Here is a 27553-nt window from a genome sequence, read left to right as displayed (position 1 = left end):
AGTATGAAATAGGGATCCACTCAACAGAAAATATTGATATTTATAAAGCCAAAAATTCACAGCAAGTTGCCAAAAAGGAAAAGAGGCAAGATCCAGATGCTAAATTTCACAAGAGTGCAAGCCTATGCTAACAAAATATTACACCAAGACTTTCTTCTTCTTTCCTTTTTTTGGAATAAGACAAAAAAATGTTACATTAACATTAAGGAATAGCATGAATTCAAATTGTGTTCTCGGCGCTGATGTGAATGCAAGAACGGATGCACCAGTTTGAAGTACATGGAATTGATCCAGGGCTGCCTTCAGTACCACAAAAATGGTGGAACACGGCGAGAGTGTTGAACAGGGATAAGCCAGAACACTCCCTTTTTGCACTACTACCCTAATTGTGCCGCAATAACGTCATACAATTTCAGTCACCTTGCAGGCAGTAAAGCTGGCGGATATTTCCCGAGGCTGTCCTCACAGACAAAAGAAAACTAATTAGACCTCATCTAACTCATTCATGAAAAAGTAGTAATCAAAACCATGCAAATAGAACATTTAACCCAAGAAAGTTCAATCCTATGGAGCTTGAGATGATATTTTAGATAACGAATCAAAGCAGTATGCCAATGTACAAAGTGCATATTGCATAATCAAGAGGGTGAAACCACATTACATGTTGTTCAGTAATACTTACTGAACTTTGGTTACAATTTTTGAGGTTTGAGATAGCTCACCAATGCAACAGGTGATGGGGGCAAACAATGATCACAAACACCATCTTCACTCTTGCTGGTCAGCTGACCATGGAAACTTAATTTGGGCAGAGTCACCAGTATACAAAATATGGGTTTCTTTAAAGGACGATATACTCATCTTGGGCCCAGATTGTCAATAAATGACTTCGAGGACTAAGGGCAGTAAAACGGATCAGCAAGCTGGGTTTGGGTTGGGTCATAAACAGGTGGAATTTAAACGGGTTGAGGTTGGCCCATTTACAAATGGGTGAATAAAACTTAAACTCAAACCCATCCAATTAATAAACAAATTTTAAACAGATACACATTAAGTACCCATTAAGAAATATATAATGTATTCATTTTATTTTTTTCTTTAAATTTCACTAAATATGAATTAATTTATTTTTTAAAAAACACTCATTTATTTTTTCCTCATTAATATCTTAACATTTGTTAGCTAATAACACTTAATTCATTATTTAATTTATCTTTCTCTTTTAACATTTTTTTTGTAAGTGAATTGAAATTTTAAACATAGCATTTACAATATACACAGTACATCATACATGGTACATTCATATTTAACATACTTAAATATAAATTAATTTATTTTTAAAAAAAAACTCATTTATTTTTTACTCATTAATATCTTAACATTTGTGAGCTAGTAACACTTAATTCATTATTTAATTTATCTTTCTCTTTAACATTTTTTTTGTAAGTGGTGAAATTTTAAACATAGCATCTACAATATACATGGTACATCATACATGCATCAAATATCATAATTTATACATATATATATATATATATATATATATATATATATATAATTTAACATTTTTAACAAAAAACTAAACAAATGACCCAACAGACTACCCAATCCGAACCTGGATAACCCATTTATTAATTGAGTTGGATTCAGGTTAAACCATTTATAAATGGGTCACTCCTTAGATCCAAACCTGTTTTAACTGAGCAAATAAAAGGTCGCCCATTGGGTTGTGACCCGTTTTTCCGCCCCTACTCAGGTCGCCCCCTTTTTACACATTAGAGAAATCACCAATCACAAAAGGAATTTAATTATTTCACATGGAATATGGCATCAGTGAATGCTAATGCAGTACGGGAGCTTCTGCAAGAAGGCCATTTTTCATCTCTTACTAATGGTTAATATTGTGTGTTCACTTTTCAGCTTTCAGCCAACTCTTCCACCCTAAAATTTTCTTTTCCTTTTGTAAAACAGCTGCTTCTCTTGAACGTATTTCTATTGATTTTCTCCAAAAAAAGGTCTTTTTTTTTTTGAAAAACAGAATTATAATATAGAAAAGACGAGTAGCCAGACAATGGTAATAAATAATCATTACCATATAACCAGTCTTTGAAGTGCATGTGAATAGCACATGATAATTCCCGCTTCCGGCTGTCTTCAAGCGGAGCCTCCTTCAGAATTTGCTTTATCTCTCCCAAGTTCTTATGCTGGAAAGGAGAAAAAAAAAATTCAGTTTGTTTATCCATCTGCCCACGAAATTAGTTAAGACAGCTGCCTAACATGTGAACACGCATTAATGTACATGTATGCATGTGGGATGCACATACATTTCTCTGCTGAGACACCATATAAGCATCTGGTAATGGAAATGGGTTGTCTCTTGTTGACTCATGTTGTCCATCAACAAACCAATTTGGAATCTGTGCATCAAAACAAAAAGGAATATGTGATCGTGTATGACACAACTTCCAAAAGAAAGAGCCTTATTGCTGAATATCAATCATGGTGAGAGAGAGAGATCCATATGCAACTGTGCCGTCAATAAAAGAAACCACACTAACATGCCAAGTAAACGTTAAAATAGAAATATACAGAAAGAAGCAAAGAAAAAAGAGAGTAAAGGAGACGTGTTGTAAAGCTTTTCAGGTTTGATGCAAATTAAAGAAATACATATAACTCTGGTAGCATGCAAAATATATTATCGTGAAGTTTAACAAAAATATTATATCAAACTTACAAAAAATAAAAACTAAACAAAGGGGGGAAAGGGGGAAAAAAATAAAGGCAAATAGGGAAATATAACACAGAGGAAACAAGCAGTCATTGTTATTGTTATTATTTTCTGTAGCAAGGAGGCTTGAGCTATGCTTTTTGTATTATTTGGCATACATTGTGCCAAATCAGCAAATGAATATCAAGAAAATAGGGGCAAAGGTGATTTAGAGCTGGGCTCCTCTTGGTGTTCGTTATTTTTTGTACCACAAAAGAAACAGGAGGATCTTTGGTGGCATGGAGAGGCCACTTAGCAGTTTAAAAAAGTTAATGTTGTGTTTCTGTATGTGGGTAAAGAGAGCAGTAACATTGATATAGACATTTTGCTTGATTGTTTGGAAATGTGCAAGCAACATGCTGTTGATGTCTAGAAGGAAAGAAAAAAAAAAAGCGCACAGCATTTTTCATCAAGGTTAATATTCGAAATCATATAAAAGCATACCAAAAAGTTTGTAAACTGGTCAGCATCTAGGCATGTAGCTGACTCAGCTTGAACATCTGAGACACCTGCAGGATGAGACAATGAATCATGTGGATCAACCATTCCCAGTGCCAGAGGCTCATCCCATCTGTTAACAGTTGCCTCAATGCCAACTTGAGCCATGTGCTCCTCCAACTGTGAATAAAATGTATTGTATGGTGCCACCTGACCCCAGAGAGAGAGAGGTCATTTTTATCTTAACATCAATAACAGACACAGCATTTGAGTGAGATGTACAGAATGGATAAGTGCTTCAAAGAATACAGTGATCATAAAGCATATATCAAGGGAAGAGGAAATTTTCAAAAAATTGCTTTAGGGCAACTAGACTGTATATCACAAAAATATCAGGCAATCATTAATAAACATAAGCAAAACATAAGAAAGCCAATAAGAGGATATTGATCAAGATAAGTAGCAAAAAACCAAACTCGGCCGATTCAGAGTCAAATACATCCATGAGAAATTAGAAGTCATCCTGGAAAAAACATAAAAGAGAGTCATCTAAGCAAAGAAGACCAATGAATGCAAAACCAATTTGAGTAACTTTGGATCAAATTAAATCTCCAAAATGTTGAGATAAAAGCCAAAAAAACCATAGATTATTCTGCCTTCATAGAATTTCTTCTTTTATCTAAACAAAGTTTTCAAAAGCATAGGCACAAGGTGTCACAAGACAAATATTTCACACCTTTGTGAAAGGACCTTGTAGTGCTAGCTAAAGCCCTCTTGTTTAACTAGCCAGCATAACATTTACCACAATTCACCAATAGAACACTTTCATTGTCATTCAAACAAATATAAGCGGAAGCAATAAGCAACTTATGAAAGCAAGTCATTCAAACAAATAGAAGCAGAAGCAATAAGCAACTTATGAAAGCAATGGCACTTAAGCAATAAACATTGAAGCAACGTAATTCATTATTAACACCTCCGTTAACAATGTGTGTCTAGCGAGAGAGGCAAGTAGGCTAAACAAGTTTACAATAGCTAGTGAGTTTTGCAAGTTGATGAACACTCGCCCTCTCCTACGGAGCTTTCTATGCTATTCTCACTTTGGCACTAAGAAACATCAATATGACCGAGGAGTCATACTCCCCTTTTTAGCCCAAGGAAAAACTAAACATCAATATAACCAAGGAGTCATACTCCCCTTTTTAGCCTAAGGAAAAACTATCTCTGAAAAATAACTCTACACTATTATTCACATGATGAAAACTCATCCCGAACACATGAGACAAGCGGTCATAGGCAAGCATAATGCCCTGAACAAGCTCGGCTCATGACGCAAGGCAACGCCCTTTACTACTAGTGGGTCGAGGCACAAGCTTCAAGCCATTGAGGCATAAGCCCCTTTTCATAATTTAATTCTTAATTTTAAAAATATATAAAATAAACTATACAATAACCAAGCCTCAAATCTCACATGGTGGGGTTGGCTACATAAGTTCTTTTCTGAAAATTTAAATGATCATAGGCAATTTCCTCCGACAATTTGAGAGATGTTAAATCCTTATTATATGAAAATAATACAAATTTTATTAAAATAAATCATAAGATCTTTTATATGAACCTTATCACTAAAAAATAATGTAGAAATAATCCAAAATCACACAACTCGACTGTCTTGCTATGGAATTGCAGCACAAAGACATGTGCCGCTCCAAGAGATAAAAATACTTGGTTAGTTGTCTCAGCCAGTATAACAGAACCAAGACATGTCCTCCCCTCAAACCTCATCTCTCTCAATTCTCTCCCAGAGCTTTGCACATGCATCAGCAGCATCTCAAAGAGAATAAAACACAGGTCCTCTAGTCAAGAGATGGCCAGTTGCTCAAGAGAATCTAGAAGCTCCTTGCAGAGGGATCAAAAACCTAAACTTCCAATTGATCTAGATGATTTTATCTAAATGAACCACCATTTCTCAATCAAAGAAGTTATGCCGCATATTAAAACGGCTTCATCAAAATCATCAATGATCACAGAGGTAATTGGAGATTTTTCAGGAAGATAGACGACAACTGTTGTGACTTGTGAGTTGTTCATGGGGTTGTCAGAGGACAAGGAGGACAAGAGAGCTTTTGAGAAAGGCATCTTCAACCTTCTACATTTTAAGCCCTAATTTCTCATAAATTTTAAGGAAAAGAGAATCTTGACAAGTGTATGCCTTACCTATAAAGGCATAAAAAGCATACACCTTAACAGAAGCCATATACCTTGAACCACAAAAAGGGGTATGCCAGGAATTTTGCCTTTAAACAAACATCTTGATGCATTTTGTGTCCCTTGCCCTAACATACATCTCCAAACACCTTTTAAAAGATTGATCTAGAAAACACATGCATTAGCTTGAGGAACAAGATACACCAGCCTATGATTATTGTAGAATATGCTCCTCAACAAAGCCTATATCATATGAGAATGTCTATGCGGGTTTAAGGAATTTTCCAACTCAAGTTAAGCAAACTAAAAATGTACTAAGGAAATTAATTAAGATTACTCAAATTTGGCAATCCTTTGCCCATCAACTTTATAGTAGTCAAGCCAATAAAATAAAAATAAAGCATGTAATGTAGCATTAGGCGTGCACAAACTTAAGATGGTTAGGAGAAATTGTAACAAGTCTCCACTGAGCCATAGACCTAGACACGCCATGTGCACATGCAAGTGTGTAACATAACTCTGTTCTCTTCTCTATTTTGTTTGGTTTGAATGCATTTGTAACAGAATGCAGAGTAAAAATAGTTTTTTATAAAATTCATCTTAATAAATAGTTAGATTTCTTTGAAATATATATTCAGTAAAATCACGACCCTATACATTGGGTCTGACCTGTATATCACATGATCACCTCGCTGCCAAGCCTGTCTCACAGTTTCACTTCTGGCCATTAATAACTGTTCAACAGGGAGAAATCAACACAATACAGGCTCCTTGTAGCCACATGCCAAGGCACAGCCAGGAACTTTAGCATGCCTCTGGCTGTACATGTGGAGACTAATAATAAACAAAATTACAAAAACAAGACCATATAGCAGAAAAATTTTACTAAAGAGCTTACCATATTTTTCAACCTGGGGAACAAGCAGATCACAAGCAGCTTTCACAAAGCACATACTTCAAAAAATATTGATACAAAAATCATGGTTGTAAAACCCAGACTGGTGACCAACCTTGTGGCTTTGATTGGACTGGTCAGACCAGTCGGACTGATGGGTCGAACCAGTGGTTGAACTAGTGAAATTACATATATGTTGTATGTGTGTATTATCGAAGAGGGACTAACGATGATGTTGATTTTCACCCTTTTTTTTTTTAAATAGCAAGAGAAAATTTTATTATTAAGAGAAGAATTTACAAGAGGGAGAATGAGACACCTCCCTAAAATGATTCCCACCCTCCATTACCGTTAAATTATTTTAGATGACAATTTTAATGGAGTAAAATTAAGTACAAATCTTTAATCGTACTAAGTATAGGGGCCAAAATAAATTTGAGCTAATAATAGAATAACTAATTTATCATTTCACTCATTCATTTAATAGGTAAAAAAGTTTGATTAACTGATATAATAAATAATTAATAAGATAATTTTTTATTTAATTAGTTGAAATTCATTTAGATTACATTTTGAACAAGAATTTTGTTTGAAAAAAGGAAATAAAAAGAAAATAAAATAAGGAAATCTTTTTAATTATGTTTTTTCTCTAACAACAAATAAAATTAAAAATGAAAATTTCTTCTAAAATGATTAATAATTAAGAAAAATCAAATGCTAATGATGTACAAAATCAAAGTTTTGTTCACTACTTTGGGGTGGGGGTGGGGGTGGGGGGGTGTGTGTGGGTAAGTATTTTTCTTTTCATCTCACTTTCTTTGATAATCAAAAATGAAACTTTTGGATTCCTTCACATTGTTTTTCTTTCCATAATGTTTTCCACATTCAAAACAAGGCCTTAAGGTAAAAGAATTCAGAACTCAATAAATATATGTGTGGGTTTGTATGTGCGTGTCTGTGTGTTTTGAAACACATCTATCTATTTATCTACCTATCTATCTATCTCTCCATCTATATATATATATATATATATATATATATATGTATGTATGTATGTATGTATGCATATATTATGTTGATCTTATTACCACAGGTTCACCATGGGCATGGTGGTAAAACTACTGAATGGGAGAAGTAGATTTAAGGAGTTCAATTAACTCCCCCATACACTCAATGTGAATTTTTTAAAATGAGCTGGGTTAGGCCAAGTCACAGGGCCCGGCTGAGTTGAATACCTTGCCTGGACCAGTAGAGTGTCCATCATATGGTCTGACTTTCAAAACCATGAACAAATGATTTTTAAATAAAAATGATCAATGAAAATATAATAAAAAACCCTTCTAGAACGGCACCCAATGAAATAGAGGACTATGGAGGGATCACATGAACATCATTATGCTACATTAATTTACTATTATCAAAAACTAAATTTCATTTCTTTGGGAATCAACCAAGCAAAATAACATGACCACATCTGGGAACACAGAATTTGCAAATTATTTTATAGAACAAAAAAGTAGTGGTCACAACAATATATACATGTTTCTTTAAATTTAAAAAAAAAAAAAAGTGTTAACAGCAACACTGACCTGCAGCTTATGGTTATCACCAACCATAAGTGGCCGCTGGTTTACTCCCAGGAAGAACACACATTCACGACAGTTGGCAATGCAGATACGTTTTGCCGCTGTAATCACATGTACTCGCTCACAGTGTTCAACTCTCACAGCCTGTTAATGCAAACAAAGCACAACAGAAGAAATAAAATGAAGTTACTTTTAAAAAATTTGATGCTTTCAGTGTTTTGAAAGGCTCAAAATAGAGGCTCAAGACATGACAATGCATGCCTAAAATGCCTTGGGGCTCAACCTAAAATGCTAAATCCAAAAAGGCCATCACACTATACAATGAGGCTGGTGCATTTGTTCAAAAAGTACACTTTTTGCACATTCTTACTCAAGTCTTGCGCATTTTGGGTGTGCCAATATTAAGTTAGATTTGACTAGAAATTTTAATCACGTGCTTATATGAAAACATTGTCCTACTGAAAATTGACCTCTACAACTCTTGAGCCTCAGCTTTTTCAAAATAACTGATAGTTGCATCTTATATCTTGAAAATAATTTGAACTTCATAATGTAAATAAATACATATATTATAAAAAATAATATTCTCAAAAGGCTTAGGCCTTGCCTCATAAAGGCCAAAATGCCCGACCTCACACCTCCACCTCTGATATTAGAAGCAAAGGTGAATAAATCAATAAAAGCAACAACATTGGAATAGAAACAAGAAGATACCACGAATAGAGCAACAGTAATCAAAACTACAATAAACTGCTTCAAAGTAGTGTTAAAAATTACTATGGTGTATACATTGCAGAATTCAAATTTCAAGATTATCAAAACAAGGTTTTATTGAAGTTTCCCCATCAAAAAAGGTTCTGTATATATGAGCCTTCTCCTGATCCCATAATAAAAAATCCATCCAGTGAAAAATTCAACTGTACATAAATTCTCTTCATGTCAAGTTTTTGAAAGAATGGAACTACAGTGTTTTGGAGGACAACTTGTAGAAGCATACCAAGCATCACAACAAGATTGAAAAGCAAACTTGAGTTAGGCAATTGATTTTCACTAGTTATGTTACATTAAATATTCCAAATTCCACATGTAGTAAAAATAAAGCTATCCTAAAGAGTGCAAAGTTCTTTTCTTAAGCATGATTCTTTTTTTCCCACAGCACATCCTTGAAACTTCTTTTGCCAAATATTGCACCGATCGCCACTCATCCAGACAAAGAATCAAAACAATAAAAAAGCTAAGTAATTGAGTAGTTAGCATTTATTAGTGGTTGACTGACTCAAGCTGCTCGATAATTGAATGCCCTTTACTGATTGATATTAAATAGTCATTGCTGCATAGGATCTTTACCAGTGATTTAACTTTTCTCCTACTCAACAATGCATGAATAGCTGAAATTTTTTTGAACAGCAATGTACGAACAGCTCAAATTTTTTTAACAGCAAAGTAACAATAGCTGAACTGAAGATTAGCTTTCAGTTTCAAGAATAAACAATGGCAAGTTGCATATTTTTCAACATAGATCTCTAGAAAGGAGTACCTATAGACAGAGAGAGATGCAACAATATAAAACAAGCAGATCATTAACATACTACCTTGCCAACAGCTCCAAGAACTATAGTAGCTTCTGAGCATCCATAGATTGTGGCATATCTCAAAGGCGCTAAAATGTATATAACAGAATCATGGCAATTTAGAACCTGCAAAGTACACATAATTATGTTTAAAGCCAACCAAAAACAAAACAAACATCTTGCAATAAAGCCGCAAGTTTTGGCTTTCAGTTGTATGCAGAAAGCATGTCATACAATGTGGAAGAAATACTTTAAATAAAAACACAAAAGTAAAGATGCCCTTCTTGTGCAAGCGCAGCCGACTGAACAGCAGCAAGTGTTCTTTGTTTATTTTGTAGTTTTTGGTTTGGGGTTGTAGGGTGAGATGTGGGATATTCTTATGCTTAACAGGCTATGGTAGACCAAACTGGCCAGCATTGTGAAGATTATTGTGACATTAGTTCTGCTAAGCTCAGGATTGGGTTAGTTATCTGTTGTGTCATTTGTCAGATGAAAGGCCAAAGTTCACTAGTTATGAGCTCACAGACCTACACAAAACAAACTCAAAACCTCATATAATCAATGCATATGAACGAAATGTCAGGGTTTGAATTAAATCTTTAACCTTAGGCAAAATAGTAGAGCCCATGACAGAGGACAAGAGCAGTCCTCCAGATTAGTTATTACTAGAAGTTGATCACTATAGTTGATCACTATAGCAAGGACAAGGATATTTGAACTGTTGAGACCCCCACAGCCCCTTTCCTTTGTGAGAGAGAGATGGAGAGAAGGAGAGAGCGCAAACAAAAAGCAAAAGAACAATCTAATGTCCAAAAACTAGCTTCTATTACTAAAGAAGCTAAAACAATGAATTTCAAAATCCTAGTTCAAAGAAGTTATAAGCGATCACACACACAAATGCCCCCACCTGCACGTTAAACAATGAATAAGAATTATAAGAAATCACAGAGTCTCCTTAGACAATAAAATGTTGAGTGTCTTAAATTGAGTGTTGAGCATGAAAGACATGGTAGCTCAGTTATTTTCTTCTCCTTCTAATTCTCCATGATGCTGCATTCTCTAACTTACTTTCTGTTACCAAAAGCCTTGCTCTCAAAGCTATAAATTATCTTTTACCTTTAGATCATCAACTTAAACATCCAAAAAACTAGTTTTATAGCACAAATTACTCATGGAAGCCCATGGAAATTCATTTCACATGCATCTCCTTTCCTCTTCTATCTTGCATAAAATATTAAAATAGGAAGTGTATAAGGCTGTGTTGGCCTAACAAGGTTTTTCAATCGGTTTTGGTGATAACAAACAAAGGACTATTTAACTTGGAAAGGTTGAGTTGTTGTGTTTCAGGAAATATGGATCAAGTATGATTCAAGCAAAGTTCAAGTATGGTTCAAGTAAAGCCCAAATATGATTCAAGTAAAGATCAAGTATGAATCAAGTGTGGGACAACTAATCAATGATCCAAGGAGAATCAAAGACATTTGCAGCACAAGCAAAGAACTTCAAAAGCCAGACTGAGGAGGATATCAAGATTGGCATACAAAGACTTAGGAAATATATTGTATGCATTTCAAAAGGTAGAATGTCGTTTGAAATATGCTTTTGAAGCTATTTCAAGAGATTATGAAGACTTAAGGAACTATTTAAATATAGTGAATCAAGTCTTGTAAAGATCATAAGAGAGCAAATTAGTTTTTAAAGAAAAATATTTTTTTAAACAGGTTCTTGGCAGATCAGATGACTGAACTTTTCAGTTCAGATGACTGAAGTGACAACTTCAGATGACTGAACTTCATGTTCAGACATCTGAAGAATTACTTCAGACGTCTGAAGATTAAGAGCAGATGTCTGAAGATTTTATGGAGCAAAATAGAAAGAAGCAATAGCAGTTCAGACGTCTGAACTCGTGACTTCAGACATCTGAACCTGGCACCTCAAACCTCTGAACCTTATCTTCAAATGTCTAACCCTGTATTTAGTTCTATTTTTAAAAGGTTTCAAGAACTTCAAACGTCTGACATCGAATCCTCACACATCTGAACACTGTTCAACGGGCAAAAATTTTAAAAATCTTATTTTTTAAATTATAGCCGTTTGAACCCCAAATTTTCTAACAACTTGGGAAATTCTTTAAGGAAACTCTTGCAACAAGGAAGCTTGCTTGGAAACCTATAAATACATGGTTCTTGTTAATTAAAAAATACACCAAGCATTGAAAATCTCTCAAGCTCTCTTGCTTTCAAAATCTCTCTTTGATCACTCTCTTGCAAGCTGAAAGTATTGTTGTTCTGATACTCTTGCTCATCAATTCCTAAAGAAAGATTACTGATTTCTCACCTGGAGAAAAGGAATTTGGTGAAAATCTTGTAAAGTTTCAAAAGTGTATTTTTTTCTTGATATTTATCATTTGAAGTACATAGTTTGAATTTGTACTAATCTGCTCTTTGTGTGAGACTCTCTTGTACACCAGCTTTTGATATTTCTCTTGTAGATTTTGGACGATTCCAGGCTATTGGATCGTTGACCAAACAAGGGTATATTGTTTGGAGAAGGCAAGCTCTAGCCTTGGCCAAGGAGTGGTTGTAAATAGGCATTGTTCCACCCGGTAACGGAACAGCTATAGTAGAACCCTTCGGTGTTTTGCCAAGGGCGAGGACGTAGGATGTGTTGAAGCCGAACCTTGTAAAAATCTTGTGTCTTTCTCTACTCTCTACTTTATATTCTATACTTGTTGTTGTTGTATGATTTAAAAGTGCAGGTTGCAGGTTTTAAAGAGAGAAAGAAACAAAGACTCTTGCTATTTAGAAAGTACGATTTGATTAACCGTTTGCGGAAACCCAAAAGAGAGTACGTTGGTTAATCTACAAAAATCTTGATCAAGAGAAGTGCATACTAAGAGCTTATTCAAAGAAGGTGGTAAACATTCACAGGGAAAATAACAAAAGCACAAATATTCTTGATTGAGTGATTGAATTGCTTTGGTTTTATTGATTGGCTTGTTAATTTAAATGTCAATATTCTTAAGTGTGATTATCAGTTATCAGCTGTGTTTTTCTTAGTATCTTAAGCAAAAGCTCAAAAATTATTAAAATCAAAAAGAATCCAATTCACCCTCCCTCTTGGGAAGCTATTCCTAATTTCAGGCTATAGGGTTTTCAGTTTTGGAAGGATATATGGTTTAGAGATTTGAGTTTTTTCAGCTGCTTTTCCTCATATTTTTCGTATCACTTTGTGTCTTGACACACTAATTTCTTCTTTCTTGTTATTCATCACATGGACGTCTCTTGGGGACTTTAAATTCCAAATCTTAATGAGAGGGAGACTGATGAGCTTTCTTTCCTCTAAAATTCGCTGCTTTCCATCAAAATACTCTGATGCATGGGATATCAGGGTCTTGTGTTTGGAAAATTCTGGGGTTTATTCAAGTAAATCATTTCTCATTCTCAATTTAATCATTCTGTTACTTCTTTCCCTCTCGTTAATTGGTAGCTGATAGCTAAAATTCCTTTGAAGATAAAGGTTATTGTGTGGATTGCCATTCTTTCTCTATAAGAAAAGAGAATTATATTTACTGAAATATCAGATAGTACAATAAAAGGAGAATAAGATGTCCTCCAAATAGGAGCGTGAAATACAGTCAAAAAAATTACAAATACAGCTAAAAGTACAGCACGACCTACCAATCCCTAAGAATATCAGGCAGCTGCAAACTCCTAGAAAACCCAAAAGAGTGCACACACACACATGGAGGCTAAAAGACTGCTCTATCCCACAACAAAACTGCAAAGTTAAGTGAGCATTGACAGTTCTAGCATTTTTTTTTACCCAAAGCTTCTACAAAATAGCAAACACCAAACTATGCCAAAGCACCTCTTCCTTCCTGCTCTTGCCAAAACCCCTGCCAATCACAAGCAAAAGGTCGCCCACATCTAACAATCTGTTGCAGGTTTGTAGGCCATAAATTGCTCTTTTCCCAAATATTTACATTGTGTTATGACAATATGGAGGACCATGCGAATTTATTCCTTCCTTGTTCCACGGCATCAAGTGTATGGAGCAAGCCTTTTTGTTTGAGGGGAGAATATTCGGATTTTGTCCTCAGGCTTAGAAGGGTTTTTTGTTGGTTGATTTTTATGGCTTTGGCAAACAGAAGATGGCGATTTTGTGGCAGTCTGCTATTTATGCAATTATTGGGTCATTTCGTTGGAGAAGAATGATCAGATTTTTCATGACCATTTTCCATCTTTAATCTTATATGGGATATGGTGGTGCCGCTCTTGGCTTTATTGTGGGGGTTCACTTCTGGTTGGTTGGGTAATACAGCTTAATTTGATATTCAGCCATACTGATTGACCCTTTTAGCCTAATTTTTGGTTGTATTTTTATGCAGTAATCTTTGTTTTACTTTTATCTTGTAGAGTAAGGATTTCCCATCCTCTTTGTACTCTCTTCTTCTCTCTTAATGAATGTCTAATCTAGTTGCTTTCAAGAAAATTTTAGAAATCAATCACTGAAATCCTTACAACTAGTTATCTATAAAACTTATTGGCTTCCTTCTTTACAAACCTTATGGCTTGAAACACTCTCTCTCTCTCTCCCTCTCCCTCTCTCTCACTCTCACACACACACACACAAACCAAGAGCATTGATTCTGGCAGGATTGGTTCTGGCACCCATTTGGATTGGTTGATCCACACTTGCACATGTAAAGGAGAGCACTGATTCTAGCAGGATTGGTTCGGATACCATGGTTTTAAATCGCAGTAGTGGGTAGCGTAACGTAACGGTAATGGGTGTAACGGGAAGCTGGAGTTGCGGATGTTACATAACGGGAAGCAGGTGTAATGACCGTGAATTTTTTTGAAGCATGCACAACCTTGTGCATATTAGCGTACTTGCATGTTTTAAGCTAACCCTTTTAGAAAGAGTTTTAGTGTATTTTGGATCGTTTAGTTCGAGCAACTAAGTTATTTGGTAAGGGCAACAAGTTTACATTTGTTTTAAACTACCATTGATTAAAAAATTACGTGTGTGTGTGTGTGCATTTATACTTTTCATTGTTCTTATCTGTGATAAATTCTTATGTGTGCTAAATTAATTAATAAAACAAAATACATTATACACTCCATTAATCTATTAGACACATAAGACATACAAATAATACAAATATTTAATAGCTAGAAAATAAAGAAGGTTGAAGTTGAAAAATATAGAACATAAATATCACATTACTAATATTATCAAAATAATTTTTTTCCTAACAAGTTAATATTTTCAAATTGTTAATTAATGCATCTATTGTGAGTATTTAAAGAAATAGTAAATTTTGTATCATTGTCATCCTCTTTATAATCTTTTCCCCCTTTTGCCACTTGGTATATTGAGAATGATACATGAAAGAGAGGGGAAAAGTGAGAAGAAAAAGTAAAAAATAAAATAATTTTTTGGGTGTAACAGTCCTATAGCGGTTACGTAATGGTCGCAGTCCGTAATGGCCTCTATGGCCATGATTTTTCTTCCCACCGATTTCGCGGTGCGTAATGGTATCGGTAACCCAAAAAACCATTACGTAACGGTGTTACGTAACGGTCGCGGCCTTTATTTAAAACCATGTCAGGTACCCTTTGGGATTGATTGATCCACTCTTGCACATGTAAAAGACAGCTGCACTGTGCTGCTAATTCCCAATGCAAGGATGGATTGAGATAGCCAATTCAAGTCTTGAACTTCATTTGTGAAACAGCATCCAAAGATGCAATGTGCATGGTTGAGAAAAGAACAAATATAAGCCCCTGTTTGGGAGCACTTTTAAAAACAGTGTTTATAGCACTTATCACTTAAAATAAGCACTTTTACAAAAAAGTGGCGTTTTCCGTGTCTACAACAAACACTTATTGCAAAAGGTGCTTTTCCAAAATCACTTTTTTGAAACTTTCTAAGTGAATTTTGAGAAGCAATCTAAGATAGCTTTTTGGCAACTTATAAGTGGCACTGTTCATAGATGGGGTCAGTTTTATAAATATAAGGAAATTTAGTGACTATTTTATAATTTTAAAAATATATTAGAAGATAATCATATACTATTTTATTATGTATTATAGTATATTAATTATGGAATGAAGAAGAAAAACCCATCTACTAATTAGAAATAATATTAAAAATTAAAAATACTAATTTAATTAATATTATTTAATATAATTTAATATGATAATTATATGTTATAAATATGATATAATAACAAGATTATTTTTAATCAAAAAATAATATTATATGACACCCTTTTGGATTGATTGATCCACTCTTGCACATGTAAAGGACAGCTGCACTCTGCTGCTGATTCCCAATGCAAGGATGGATTGAGATAGCCAATTCAAGTCTTGAACTTCTTTTGTGAAACAGCATCCAAAGATGCAATGCGTATGGTTGAGAAAAGAACAAATATAAGCCCCCGTTTGGGAGCACTTTTAAAAAAAGTGTTTATAGCACTTATCACTTAAAATAAGCACTTTTACAAAAAAGTGACGTTTTCTGTGCCTACAACAAACACTAATTGCAAAAAGTGCTTTACCAAAATCACTTTTTTGAAACTTTCTAAGTGAATTGTGAGAAGCAATCTAAGATAGCTTTTTGGCTACTTATAAGTGGCAATGTTCATAGATGGGGTCAGTTTTATAAATATAAGAAAATTTAGTAACTATTTTATAATTTTAAAAATATATTAGAAGATAATCATATACTATTTTATTATGCATTATAGTATATTAATTATTAATGAAACATAATTCAAATATGGAATGAAGAAGAAAAACCCATCTAATAATTTGAAATAATATTAAAAATTAAAAATACTAATTTAATTAATGTTATTTAATATAATTTAATATGATAATTATATGTAATAAATATGAATTAAGAACAAAATTATTTTCAATCAAAAAATAATATTATATTATTTTAAATTAATAAAAATATTTAAATATTAATAAAAACTAACAGTTAACTTAATTATTAATTAAATTGTTAATTAAAGTGAACCGTATACTATTTCACAATGCATTATAGCCTATTAATTATTAATAAAATATAATTAAATTCTGGAATGAATAAAAAAATCATCTATAAATTTAAATTAACATTAATAAATTAATTTTTTTAATAATTTATTAATATTATTTTTAACATAACTTAATGTGATAATCATATGTTATAAATATACATTAATAATAAGATTATTGTTAATTAATAAATAAGAATATTATATTATTTTAGTTAATAGAAAATTAATATTATTATCATTTAAATTTAGTTATAAAAATATTATTATTTTTATTTAAAACATATTTAAAAATAACTATATACTATTTTACCATGTATTATGGTATATTAGTTATTATAATTCAATTCTCGATTGAACAAGAGCTATTTATTAATTTAAATTAACATTAAATAAATTAAAATTTTGAGTTTAATTAATAATATTATTTTTATCATAATTTAATATGATAGTAATATGTTATAAATAAACATTAATAACAACATTACTGTTAATTAAAAATAATAATCTCATATTATCTTTTTAATAGAAAATGTTTAAATTTTAATCATAAATAATTAAAATAATTCTTAATGAAATTGTTAATTAAAAAATATTAATATTTTTAATCTAAAATATGTTTAAAAATAATCACATAGTATCCTATAATAAAAGTAAGTATCCAAATACCACTTATTTTAAACACAACCAAACACTACTTATAATTTTCAGCATTTCTTCAGTTCTACACTTATTATCAGCACTTACTAAATTCAGTACTTTTTCTGAAAAACACTTCTACATAAGTGGTTCTAAACGAACCCTTAAGTTATATGATATAATCCAAAAACAGCTTCCTCTACAACTGCATCCAAAAATATTGGATACAAAAAATATATTATCCAAGTTAAATCTGAATTCAGGGCAGCTTCAAAATAAAAGGATTCAAGTTCAAGAATAAAAATTACATATAAGATAGAATAATGTAATGCCATAGGCATATATAATATTATACAGTGTAATATAAATCACACAATAACATGACAATTTATCATTGTATTAATAAAATAATATTTAACATGACAATTTATTATTGTGTTAAATAATAATAACATACCATTTTACAATAATATAATATCATAATGTTATACACACGCAAATATATATATATATATATATATGATATATCTTAGAATAAATAATATTCAAATATAAATACAATCTAATAAATATCTTAATGATATATGTATAAATAAGATAATAATATCACATAACAATATTTTAATATAATTATAATATATCCGAAACAATATCACCCTGAGCACAAGGCCCTCATGCAATGTCAAATGTGTAGGTAGGGGTGTACAAAAACTACCAAAAAATTGAAAACCAAAACTAGATCAATTTTGGTTCGGTTTTTCAGTCTTCAGTTTCAGTTTTTGGTTCTTGAAAATATAAATTTTCGGTTTCAATTTCTAAGCAAAAACTGAACCAAAAAACCTGAAAACCAAAATAATTAATAAAATATATTAATTTTGTATATTTACAAATGGTATATTCTTACTCAAATACATATTAATAAAAATTTAACTTTTATTCATCAATACATATTCCAATTTATTAATATTTTTGTTAACCTTAGTGGCTACATAATCATATTTAATGTGTTTTGATGATATTAACCTATTTGTAGTTCCAAGTGTATCTTATCTTTGCAGATTACATTAAGTACAGGTACAAGTGACAAATATATAAAGGTACTGGATCAGAGGCAAAGATCAGCCCAAGCGGACGTTCGAGTAGGAAAGAAAAGGCACTCACTCGGAAGAACTCAAGCACATCCAAGGAAGCTAATGTGGAATCATATGTAATGGGGAGTGTTTGAGGTAGTGTTTATTGTAACTCTTGCAGTTCTGTTTCACACATGTTTACTGAGCAAGAGTTGAACAATTGCATGTGCGTACTAGGACATAAGAGTATATAGGATATCACCAAATCATAAGTTCGGTACTTATGAGTTTTCAAAGTAAAAACAGGAGTTTTATAAAAATATCATTTACTCAAATGTATTGTTATATGGTGGGATAAGTTTTAAATCATATTAGTGTCATAAACTTTTAAAAACTTGGTCCTAGTTGGGTTTAAAACCTCAATTATGCACCTATCAAATTTCCTAAACACTCTTCGGTATTTGGAGCATAATTTTTGCTATAAAAGTCCCAAAAGGGTGATCTTGGTATCTATGAAAAGTTAAGAAAAAATCTCACAACTTTCATGTTGATGACTTTTTCTTATTTGGGTAATTAGTCAACGATTTGGGGTAATTCGTTGACGGTTTCAGGCAAAATGTAGCCCAGCTGAAACAATCAACTAATTGGGGTAATTAGTCGACGAATTGGGTTAAATAGTTGAAGATTTGCATCAGGATTCAATCCCCAATGGCTATAATTGTCTAGTTTTCAAAGTAAACAATTATTTTACAAGTCCAACAGCCATAAAACGGCTAGTAACTCATTTGGCCTATGAATACAAGTCCAAAGACTTGTTTTACACATTGATTTTATTTATTACATATCATTCACAAGCACACTTCATTTTAGTTCATCATTCTTGTGCTCAACATCTCTTTTGCTTATTAATCTTGTTGTGAATCATTACTTGGAGAGATTTGTGTGAGGTTTTGATTGTATCAATTATCAACTCATTCAAGGAGCATTTGATTTGTAAATCATTTTTCATCATCTTGTTGTATTGAAAGTTCTTGGTGAACCGGATTGCAAGGATTCTTGATGAACCTTGCGGCTCTTGGTGAGCGAAAAAGGATTGATTCCCATATGAAGGTTCTTGGTGAACCTGGCGGCTCTTGGTGAGTGTTAAGGGATTTGTTCCCATGTCGTAAAGGCTTCTCTGCCGGTGAAGGAGTTTATAGTGGATTGTGGAATCCTTGAGTGTGTCTCAAGGTGTGGACGTAGGTTGGGTGCTGAACTACGTTAAAACATCAGTGTTAAGCTTCTCTTCCCTATACTCTTTATTTTTTGTCTTGTGCATGATTTATATTTTATATATTGTGATATAATTGCTTGTATCTCGCCAAGATTTATTTTTTGTAGAAAAAACGAAAATACGTGAAAGAGTCCATTCATCCTCCCCCCAAGATTCTACTCCCGGACCAACAAGTGGTATCAAAGCAAGGCGCTTAATTTTTCGGAATAACTTCCAAAGCGAAAAGATCAAATGGCGTATATAGTGGACACTTCAGTTTCTGAAGGGCAATCTGTGAACACACCACCGATGTTCAACGGCACCAACTGCCCATTGTGGGAAAACCGTATGGCCATCTTCATTCAATCATGCGATCTGAATATGTGGGAGATCATCTAAAATGGAGACTTCTCCTTCACCAAGAAGAATGAAGATATCCCAAAGTCAATAATGGAGCTTGCAACCATTGAAAAGAGGTTAGTACAGCTTAACTTCAAAACAAAAAATTATCTCTATTGCAGCTTGTGCGATGAAGAGTACAATCGTATTTGCAGATGTGAAACCGCAAAAGAAATCTAGGACAAGCTCCAAGACACATACGAAGTTAAGAACAGTGATGTTGATGCTACAACTTGGGACAAACTTGATGAACTTTCCACCAACAATGACGTAGAGGAGGAAGCGGAACATTCTAGTCTCATAGCTAACAAGCAAGAAGAGGTAAGTTCCGATGACGATGAATATACTCCTACGTATGATGAATTGGTAAATATTTGCACAAAATTATTTGATGAATTAGTTTTAGTTAAAAGTAGGAACAAGAATCTTAAGGAAAAACTTACAAAGTATAAACAAAAGGAACCTTGTCTTTGTTCCTTCTTGAAAGAAGAAAATAGTTCCTTTAAGAGGCAAAATGAAGAGCTAATTGCAAATGCTGAAGATTTGAAAAATCAAATTAAAATAGTTTAAAAGAAAATGCATAATTGAAAAGGAAGATTGATGATGATAGTAAGATTATTTGTAAAATCACCAATGGGAAAGAAAACTTTAACAAACCCTTAGGAACCCAAAGAAATAGATTCCACAATAAGAGTTTGAATTATGGTTTCTCTTATAATTCTCATGGTCATACTAATTTTTATGCATCATCAAATAGGGCAAATAAATCAAATCCTTCACATGCAAACAAGACTTGCCTGTATTGTGAAAGGAAAGGTCACATCCGTTTCACGTGCCCATTTAGAGGTACTAGAAGCAAAGAAAGGAAGCTAGAATGGGTGGTTAAGAAGACTAACACCTTGGGACCCAAAGAAGAATGGGTACCTAAACAAATTACCTAATCTTTTTAAACTATTGCTTCCTTAGAACCTAGGATTTTATAAGAATTAGGTAGTTTTAATCATACCTATGCAAAATGGAATAAGTATTGACTAAGTGAATTTATTTAGTGCAAAATTAGAAACACTTCACAATAGTGCTCAAGGTATAAAATCCCAGTCTACGCATAATAATTGCTTGACTACTATGCTGGGAACTTTAGAGAATCAAGTCAATATTGATGAGTTCAAATGTTAAGACCAACATGATCTTTTTAAATAGTATACATTCTTGTTGATTGGTTTATTTTCTTTAAAATTATTGGCTATTGTTTATGGGATGAAATAGCATGCACACCCTCACAAGCTCTTTATTCAAAGCTTGTTCTTTAGGAATAAATTTATGGGTGATAAATAGAAAAACCTTGTATTTCTAAGATGAACAACCTAGGTCATTTAATTTCGATTAAAATCTCAGAAGCATGCCCAAATAACCCACCTCTTATAGACAAGAGATGTCTTCCCTAGTCATATGAACATATACTAGTAAAACTTATGAATATGCATAGTCAGCATATTTTGCATAAAATTGAATCTTAGGGAAATTAATCTTAACTTATGGTATCTTCCCAGTTCCCATTAGTGGTTAATCGGGAGAACATGTCTCCTATCACCAAAAGCTTTTTAAGCTAAAAGAATAGTTCCTCTCTTTTTGATGATGATCAAAGGGGGAGAAGTAGGGGGAGAAGTAGGTTTGTTACTTAATCTATTTTAATGAAAGTTCAGTTTATTTGTGAATTTTTTTTAATATAAAATGAACTTTCCCGTTTGTATAATTCTATGCTATAGCTCCAATGAATATTAAATATATAGTTGAATAATTTAATTGTGCCTCATATGCATGTAGTAAGAGGGAGTAAAATTTCATCTTATTCAACAAAATGCATAAATTAAGGGGGGAGCTTGAAAATTATATCCTGTATGAACACCAATGGTTTGTTATCATCAAAAAGGGAGAGATTGTTAGCCGGCTACACGATCCTAATTGTCATGTTTTGATGATAACAAACCATTAGTGGTTCTAGGTAATCTAATCTTCGCAGATCAAGCTATGATAAATAAAAAATCAAATGCAAAGATCAAGTAAAATCTTAATAGGTTAGACATCATCAAAAGGGGGGAGATTGTTAGCCTTAGTGGCTACATAATCGTATTTAATGTATTTTGATGATATTAACCTATTTGTAGTTCCAATTGTATCCTATCTTTGCAAATCACATTAAGTACAGGTACAAGTGACAAATACATGAAGCTACTGGATCAAAGGCAAAGATCGGACCGAGTAGACGTTCGAGTAGGAAAGATCAAAAGGACAAACACTCAGAAGAACTCAAGCATATCCAAGGAAGCTAATGTGGAATCATATGTAATGGGGAGTGTTTGAGGTAGTGTTTATTGTAACTCTTACAATTTTTGTTTCACACATGTTTACTGAGCAAGAGTTGAACAATTGCATGTGCATACTAAGACATAAGAGTATATAGGATATCACCAAATCATAAGTTTAGTACTCATGAGTTTTCAAAGTAAAAACAGGAGTTTTATAAAAATATCATTTACTCAAATGTATTGTTATATGGGACAAGTTTTAAATCATATTAGTGTAATAAACTTTTAAAAACTTGGTCCTCGTTGGGTTTAAAACCTCAGTTATGCACCTATCAAATTTCCTGAACACCCACCCTTCAGTATTTGGGAAATAACTTTTGCTATAAAAGTTCAAAAAGGGCGATCTTGGTATCTATGGAAAGCTAAGAAAAAAATCTCACAACTTTCATGTTGATGACTTTTTCTAAATTGGGTAATTAGTCGACGATTTGGAGTAATTCGTCGACGATTTCAGACAGAATGTAGCCCAGCTGAAACAATCGACTAATTGGGATAATTAGTCGACGAAATGGGTAAATTACTCGACGAATTGGGTCAAATAGTCGATGATTTGGGTGGAATTCAGTCCCCAATGGCTATAAATGGCTAGTTTTCAAAATAAACAATTATTTTACAAGCGCAACGGCCATAAAATGGCTAATAACCCATTTTGCCTATAAATACAAGTCCAAAGACTTGTTTTATACATTGATTTTAGTTATTACATATCATTCACAAGCACACTTCCTTTTAGTTCATCATTCTTGTGCTCAACATCTCTCTTGCTTATTAATCATGTTGTGAATCACTACTTGGAGAGATTTGTGTGAGGTTTGATTGTATCAATTATCAGCTCATTCAAGGAGCATTTGTTTTGTAAATCGTCTTGTTGTATTGAAGGTTCTTGGTGAACCGAATTGCAAGGATTCTTGGTGAACCTTGTGGTTCTTGGTGAGCGAAAGGGATTGATTCCCATTTGAAGGTTCTTGGTGAACCTTGCGGCTCTTGGTGAGCGTTAAGGGATTTGTTCTCGGGTTTTAAAGGCTTCACCGCCGGTGAAAGAGTTTATAGTGGATTGTGGGATCCTTGAGTGTGTCTCAAGGCGTGGACGTAGGCTAGGTGCCGAACCACGTTAAAACATCGATGTTAAGCTTCTCTTCCCTATACTCTTTATTTTATGTCTTGTGCATGATTTATATTTTATATATTGTGAAATAATTGTTTGTATCTTGCCAAGATCTATTTTTTGTAGAGAAAATTGAAAATATGCTAAAGAGTCCATTCAACCCCCCTCTCTAGACTCTACTCCTAGGCCAACAATTTTAATTTTAATTTCAATAATAATATAAAAAGTTGTGTTAATTTATATTTCAATATCAATATTGAAAGAGAAGGAAAGGCTGAATGGAATTTTATAAATAGAGAGAATCCTCGCTCTTTTGTAAGTTTTCAATGTGGGACTCCTAGCCAAATAGTCTGGGAGTATTGATGTGTTTCTAATGCTGTGGCTGTAGCCCACATCACACCCTCCTTTATTCTTGTCCCACATCACTTGAATAGAATTTGGGAACTCCTTTCACTTCTATAAATTCCCCACTATGCTCTCCACTGCTGGCATCCTCCAGTCATGAGCTTTCAATTTAGTTGGGCTTAGACTTATCTGGGCTGAGATCCCAGCTACTAAAATGTAGCAAGTGTTGGCCTTAACGGCTTGTTTAGTTTAAAATTTGAAAAACTGAAAAATAACCAAACCAACCGTTTAACTGATGGATTGCAGTTTTTTTAAACCGACGGTTACAGTTTGGTTTCAATTTTATATTTTTAAAAACCAAGCACTTCGGTTCGGTTTTCAGTTTAAGCCATAACCGAACTGAATAAAACTGAGTTCATTCCTATGTGTAGGAAGGAAATGGTGTTTACAATATGTGGTCTTGCCTCCACAAATTAAAGATCATATTCCATGGTTTGAAGCTATTGCCTCCAAGTTAGGATGCAGCACCCCTACCCCTACCCCAACCCCAACCCGCCCCCGCCAACACCAATTTGTCCACAAGGTCCAGCATAGAATATGTATCTCCATATATAGGGGCTAATAAATATCTTTTCTTGTTAAGACAGTAATATATTTCAGAAAGTACAATATAAATTCAAACAGCAAAGATGCACAACATTCAAGCCTTTGTGGAACCAGTTAAAAAAATGTAGTTAATTATAATCTTTCGTATCAAAAACATTAACAAATAATAATAATAATCTTTTTAACACTAACCTTTACAGAAGATCCTTTAAGATCAGAAGCTTGCTTTACACATGAAGATTTAGAGATCCCCTCAATAAAACTTGGACCCCTAGGGCTGGTGGAGACCTTAATTGAACTTGTACAAGCATCAGCCATAGCAACATCTTGATCAGAGGCACTGGATGGCCCATTTTCTTTTGCAGAAACTCTTTCAGAAATACGTTCCAAAGCAGATGTTATGTTTTGTAGAATCCAATCATGAACTTGCACCGCAGGAACAGGAACAGCAGGCATATCGGGATCTGAATTTGCGAAAAATGGAGCAGCTTGACACAAGGGGATTTTCTCAGATCCCTTTTCGCCAAACTGAATTAGAAACCCAAGGTGCTCAAACCTTTCCATGGTCAAAACCTAATACAACATAACAAATTTAGCCCTTCTATATGCAAGCTTTAGAAAACAGTGATGCATTTGTGCACAAACCTATCACTACCACAACAAAATAAATATGCAGATATCTGTTTAGAATGGATGAGAAAGCTAATTGGAGATACAATTATTTGTCAATACATACACAACTAAGACTGACTAACAGAAATAGTGTACATTTAAAAAATATGAACCAAGCAGCCGCACTGAATCCTCAGCAGAATATCCATTCACAGGAATCGAGTTATTAAATATCCGGATAGCAGTTTCATATACAAGACCATTTCTAAAATGCATGACTTACAACCAAACTCATTGCTTAGCATGTGCATTCGAGACTAATTGACACCCTCTGATTAGTTGATAGTGGTCGAGAAAAATTCTAAGAAACTAATAAATAAATGAACCGTAGTCTTTCTTTAATCGTTTAGAAGATGTGCATGTTGGCCAGTATCTTGAAGCCCGTTTTCAAGAATTCAACAACCAAATTATTCTTGTGCCAAAAGCACTTCATTCATCTCATGTGAAGCTATTTTAGCTAACACCACACGTCCAAAAAAACAAAATACCCTGTCAATTTCATTTCTAAGTAAAGAGCTGGTAGAGAAAATGCATGCATACTCTAAAAAATAAATAGCAAGAAACTTCAGAGAGTAAAACACAGTAAGCAACGATTAATTTTACAAACCAGTGATTCTTCTCCTTCCCCCTCCACAGGCTCTGCCAAGAGGGAGAGAATGTTAGCGACGTGTTTCTGCAAATAAGATAACTGATGAGCCTCTTCATCAGCTTGTGAGGGCATGAACCTACGGCTGTTACTGCGTACAAGCTGCAAAATAAGAGAATGCAGAGACAACAGTAAGATTGATTTAAATGAAAAAAAGGGAGTTAAGCCTAAATATCTAAGATCTGAGATGAGTTGTGACTAGTTAAAAGCATGGATACCAAATCTAATTAATGAACTTGGCTGCAACAAAGAGTATAACCTTCTCTGAAAGCATATTCAACTACAACCAACTAAATAGACAAAACGTTGATGATGATTTTGGTTCGATCTTTCAGCTATCTGAATCTTGATTTACCATATTATTCCATCTAAGACCATTTCCCTTTGTATATTACAGCCTATGCAGAACTTAAAATTGGAGGACGCAATGAAAAGCTGACAGAATGAAAGTTTCACACGAGGCATTCTGGGGCACAACCTGATAAGCCTACCCAGCCCATTGCATGACTGAAATAGAAGGGATGCCCAGGACATCCATGGGAAAAATAATCAATCTATGCAGTTTACATTACATAAGTTCAATGGACATGGTCGAAGGTACTTCAGCTTGAAATTAGGAAACTGTCCACAGTGACACTTACCCTAAATAGACGGTATAAGATCAATAAGATCATCAGAATATGTATCAAAACAAGGAATGCACAAGAACACAGATTTTATGAAACAGGCGAATTACACAGAATGTGATTAGAAGGTCATATATTCACAACCCAAAGACCAGAATCTCTTTATGAAACCTTTCTGGCTTGCTGGAACTCACATGCTGAAAGACTCAAACATGTTAAGACTCCTTCTGAACTGCACCAAATTGAATGATGACCAATCAAAATTTTAACAACTAGTGGAATACAAGCGCATCAGTTAATCTAATAAACACTTTCCAAAACTAACACTCCCATTTCAAACATATTAATTCCCGCTACACTATCCGCCCAAAGCACAAAATGGATCAAAAATCCAAAACACTTCCTGTTTAACAAAGGAGTCATACAATCAAATTAAATCTACACTAAATTTTTTTTCCCCGAAAATTGATAAAGCCCGCTTCAAAAACAGCAACTGCCCCCGAAGTGTCAATCAAACAAAAAAATAAATAAATAAACCAACAGAATTTACCAGTAAATAAATAATTGAAAAAATAGCCACACCAAAAAAAGTGAACATACAACAATTTAAACAAAAGATTGACTTTTCAAATTGCAAGAAATCCAGTAATCCCAATCCTTCCCAAATTGACAGCATTCAAAAGACATGAGCAATCAAAATATAAACAGCATTATAGAATTAACCATTAAGCAGGCAATTTAAACAAATAAACGAACCTGCAACGGCGATAAAGCCGATAAGTATCCATCAAAGGCGGACGTTGAGGGCCAAACATCCGCGACCGCAGCCGAGTCCTTGTGCGACCTCGGAAGCAAACGCTTGTACGACTGAATATAAAGGAACAAAATCAGATCATAAACATTAACCCCAGCGTCGTCGATCTCGGCGGGCTTGGCAGTGACGAGGGGGTCCGAATCGGAGTGGAGGACGGAGGCAAGAGTGTCGATGACGAGTCTGGCATGGTCGGAGGAGATCTGGAGGGTCTCGGAGATAGCAGATGGGAAGACTCTGAGAGATTCGGAGGAGTCCTTAAGGAGCTTGTCCTTGATGGGAGTTAGGGTTTGGGTGGGGTCGGTGAAGACGAGTTTGGGGATTGGCAGGAGGCCATGCTCGAACGGCTCCCTCCTAGGGTGGAGGAAGAATTGATCGCGAGGAGCTGCAGATGATGGTGATGGAGATGGTGAAGATGTGGAAGGTTCGATGGAGTCGGTCATGTCGAGAGAGAGAGAGAGAGAGGGATGGCAGTAACAGATCTTCGGGAAATGAAT

The 27553-nt window shown here is 33.9% G+C and overlaps 1 protein-coding gene across 3 annotated transcripts; it reads right to left on the bottom strand.

Moving 5' to 3' along the window:
- Positions 1-15: 15 nt before the first annotated feature.
- Positions 16-27553, bottom strand: LOC131167679 (uncharacterized). 3 transcript variants are annotated; one of them, XM_058126505.1, is made up of 9 exons: positions 27002-27553; positions 25581-25721; positions 24494-24874; positions 9487-9591; positions 7898-8038; positions 3212-3415; positions 2325-2417; positions 2093-2204; positions 16-456 (listed from the first exon to the last, which is right to left on the bottom strand). In XM_058126505.1, exons 1-9 carry the CDS (start codon positions 27497-27499, stop codon positions 413-415), a joined length of 1719 nt encoding a protein of 572 aa, XP_057982488.1. In that variant the 5' UTR covers positions 27500-27553; the 3' UTR covers positions 16-412. The 3 variants fall into 3 exon arrangements, with proteins under 3 accessions (XP_057982488.1, XP_057982487.1, XP_057982489.1); XM_058126504.1 differs by having other exon boundaries at positions 16-2204; XM_058126506.1 differs by lacking the exons at positions 16-456; positions 2093-2204; positions 2325-2417; positions 3212-3415 and adding an exon at positions 3498-3728 and having other exon boundaries at positions 27002-27549.

This window comes from Malania oleifera, chromosome 11 (assembly GCF_029873635.1).
Source record: "Malania oleifera isolate guangnan ecotype guangnan chromosome 11, ASM2987363v1, whole genome shotgun sequence".
In the NCBI taxonomy this organism is placed as follows: domain Eukaryota; kingdom Viridiplantae; phylum Streptophyta; class Magnoliopsida; order Santalales; family Ximeniaceae; genus Malania; species Malania oleifera.
This window is presented reverse-complemented; position numbering and strand designations above follow the sequence as displayed.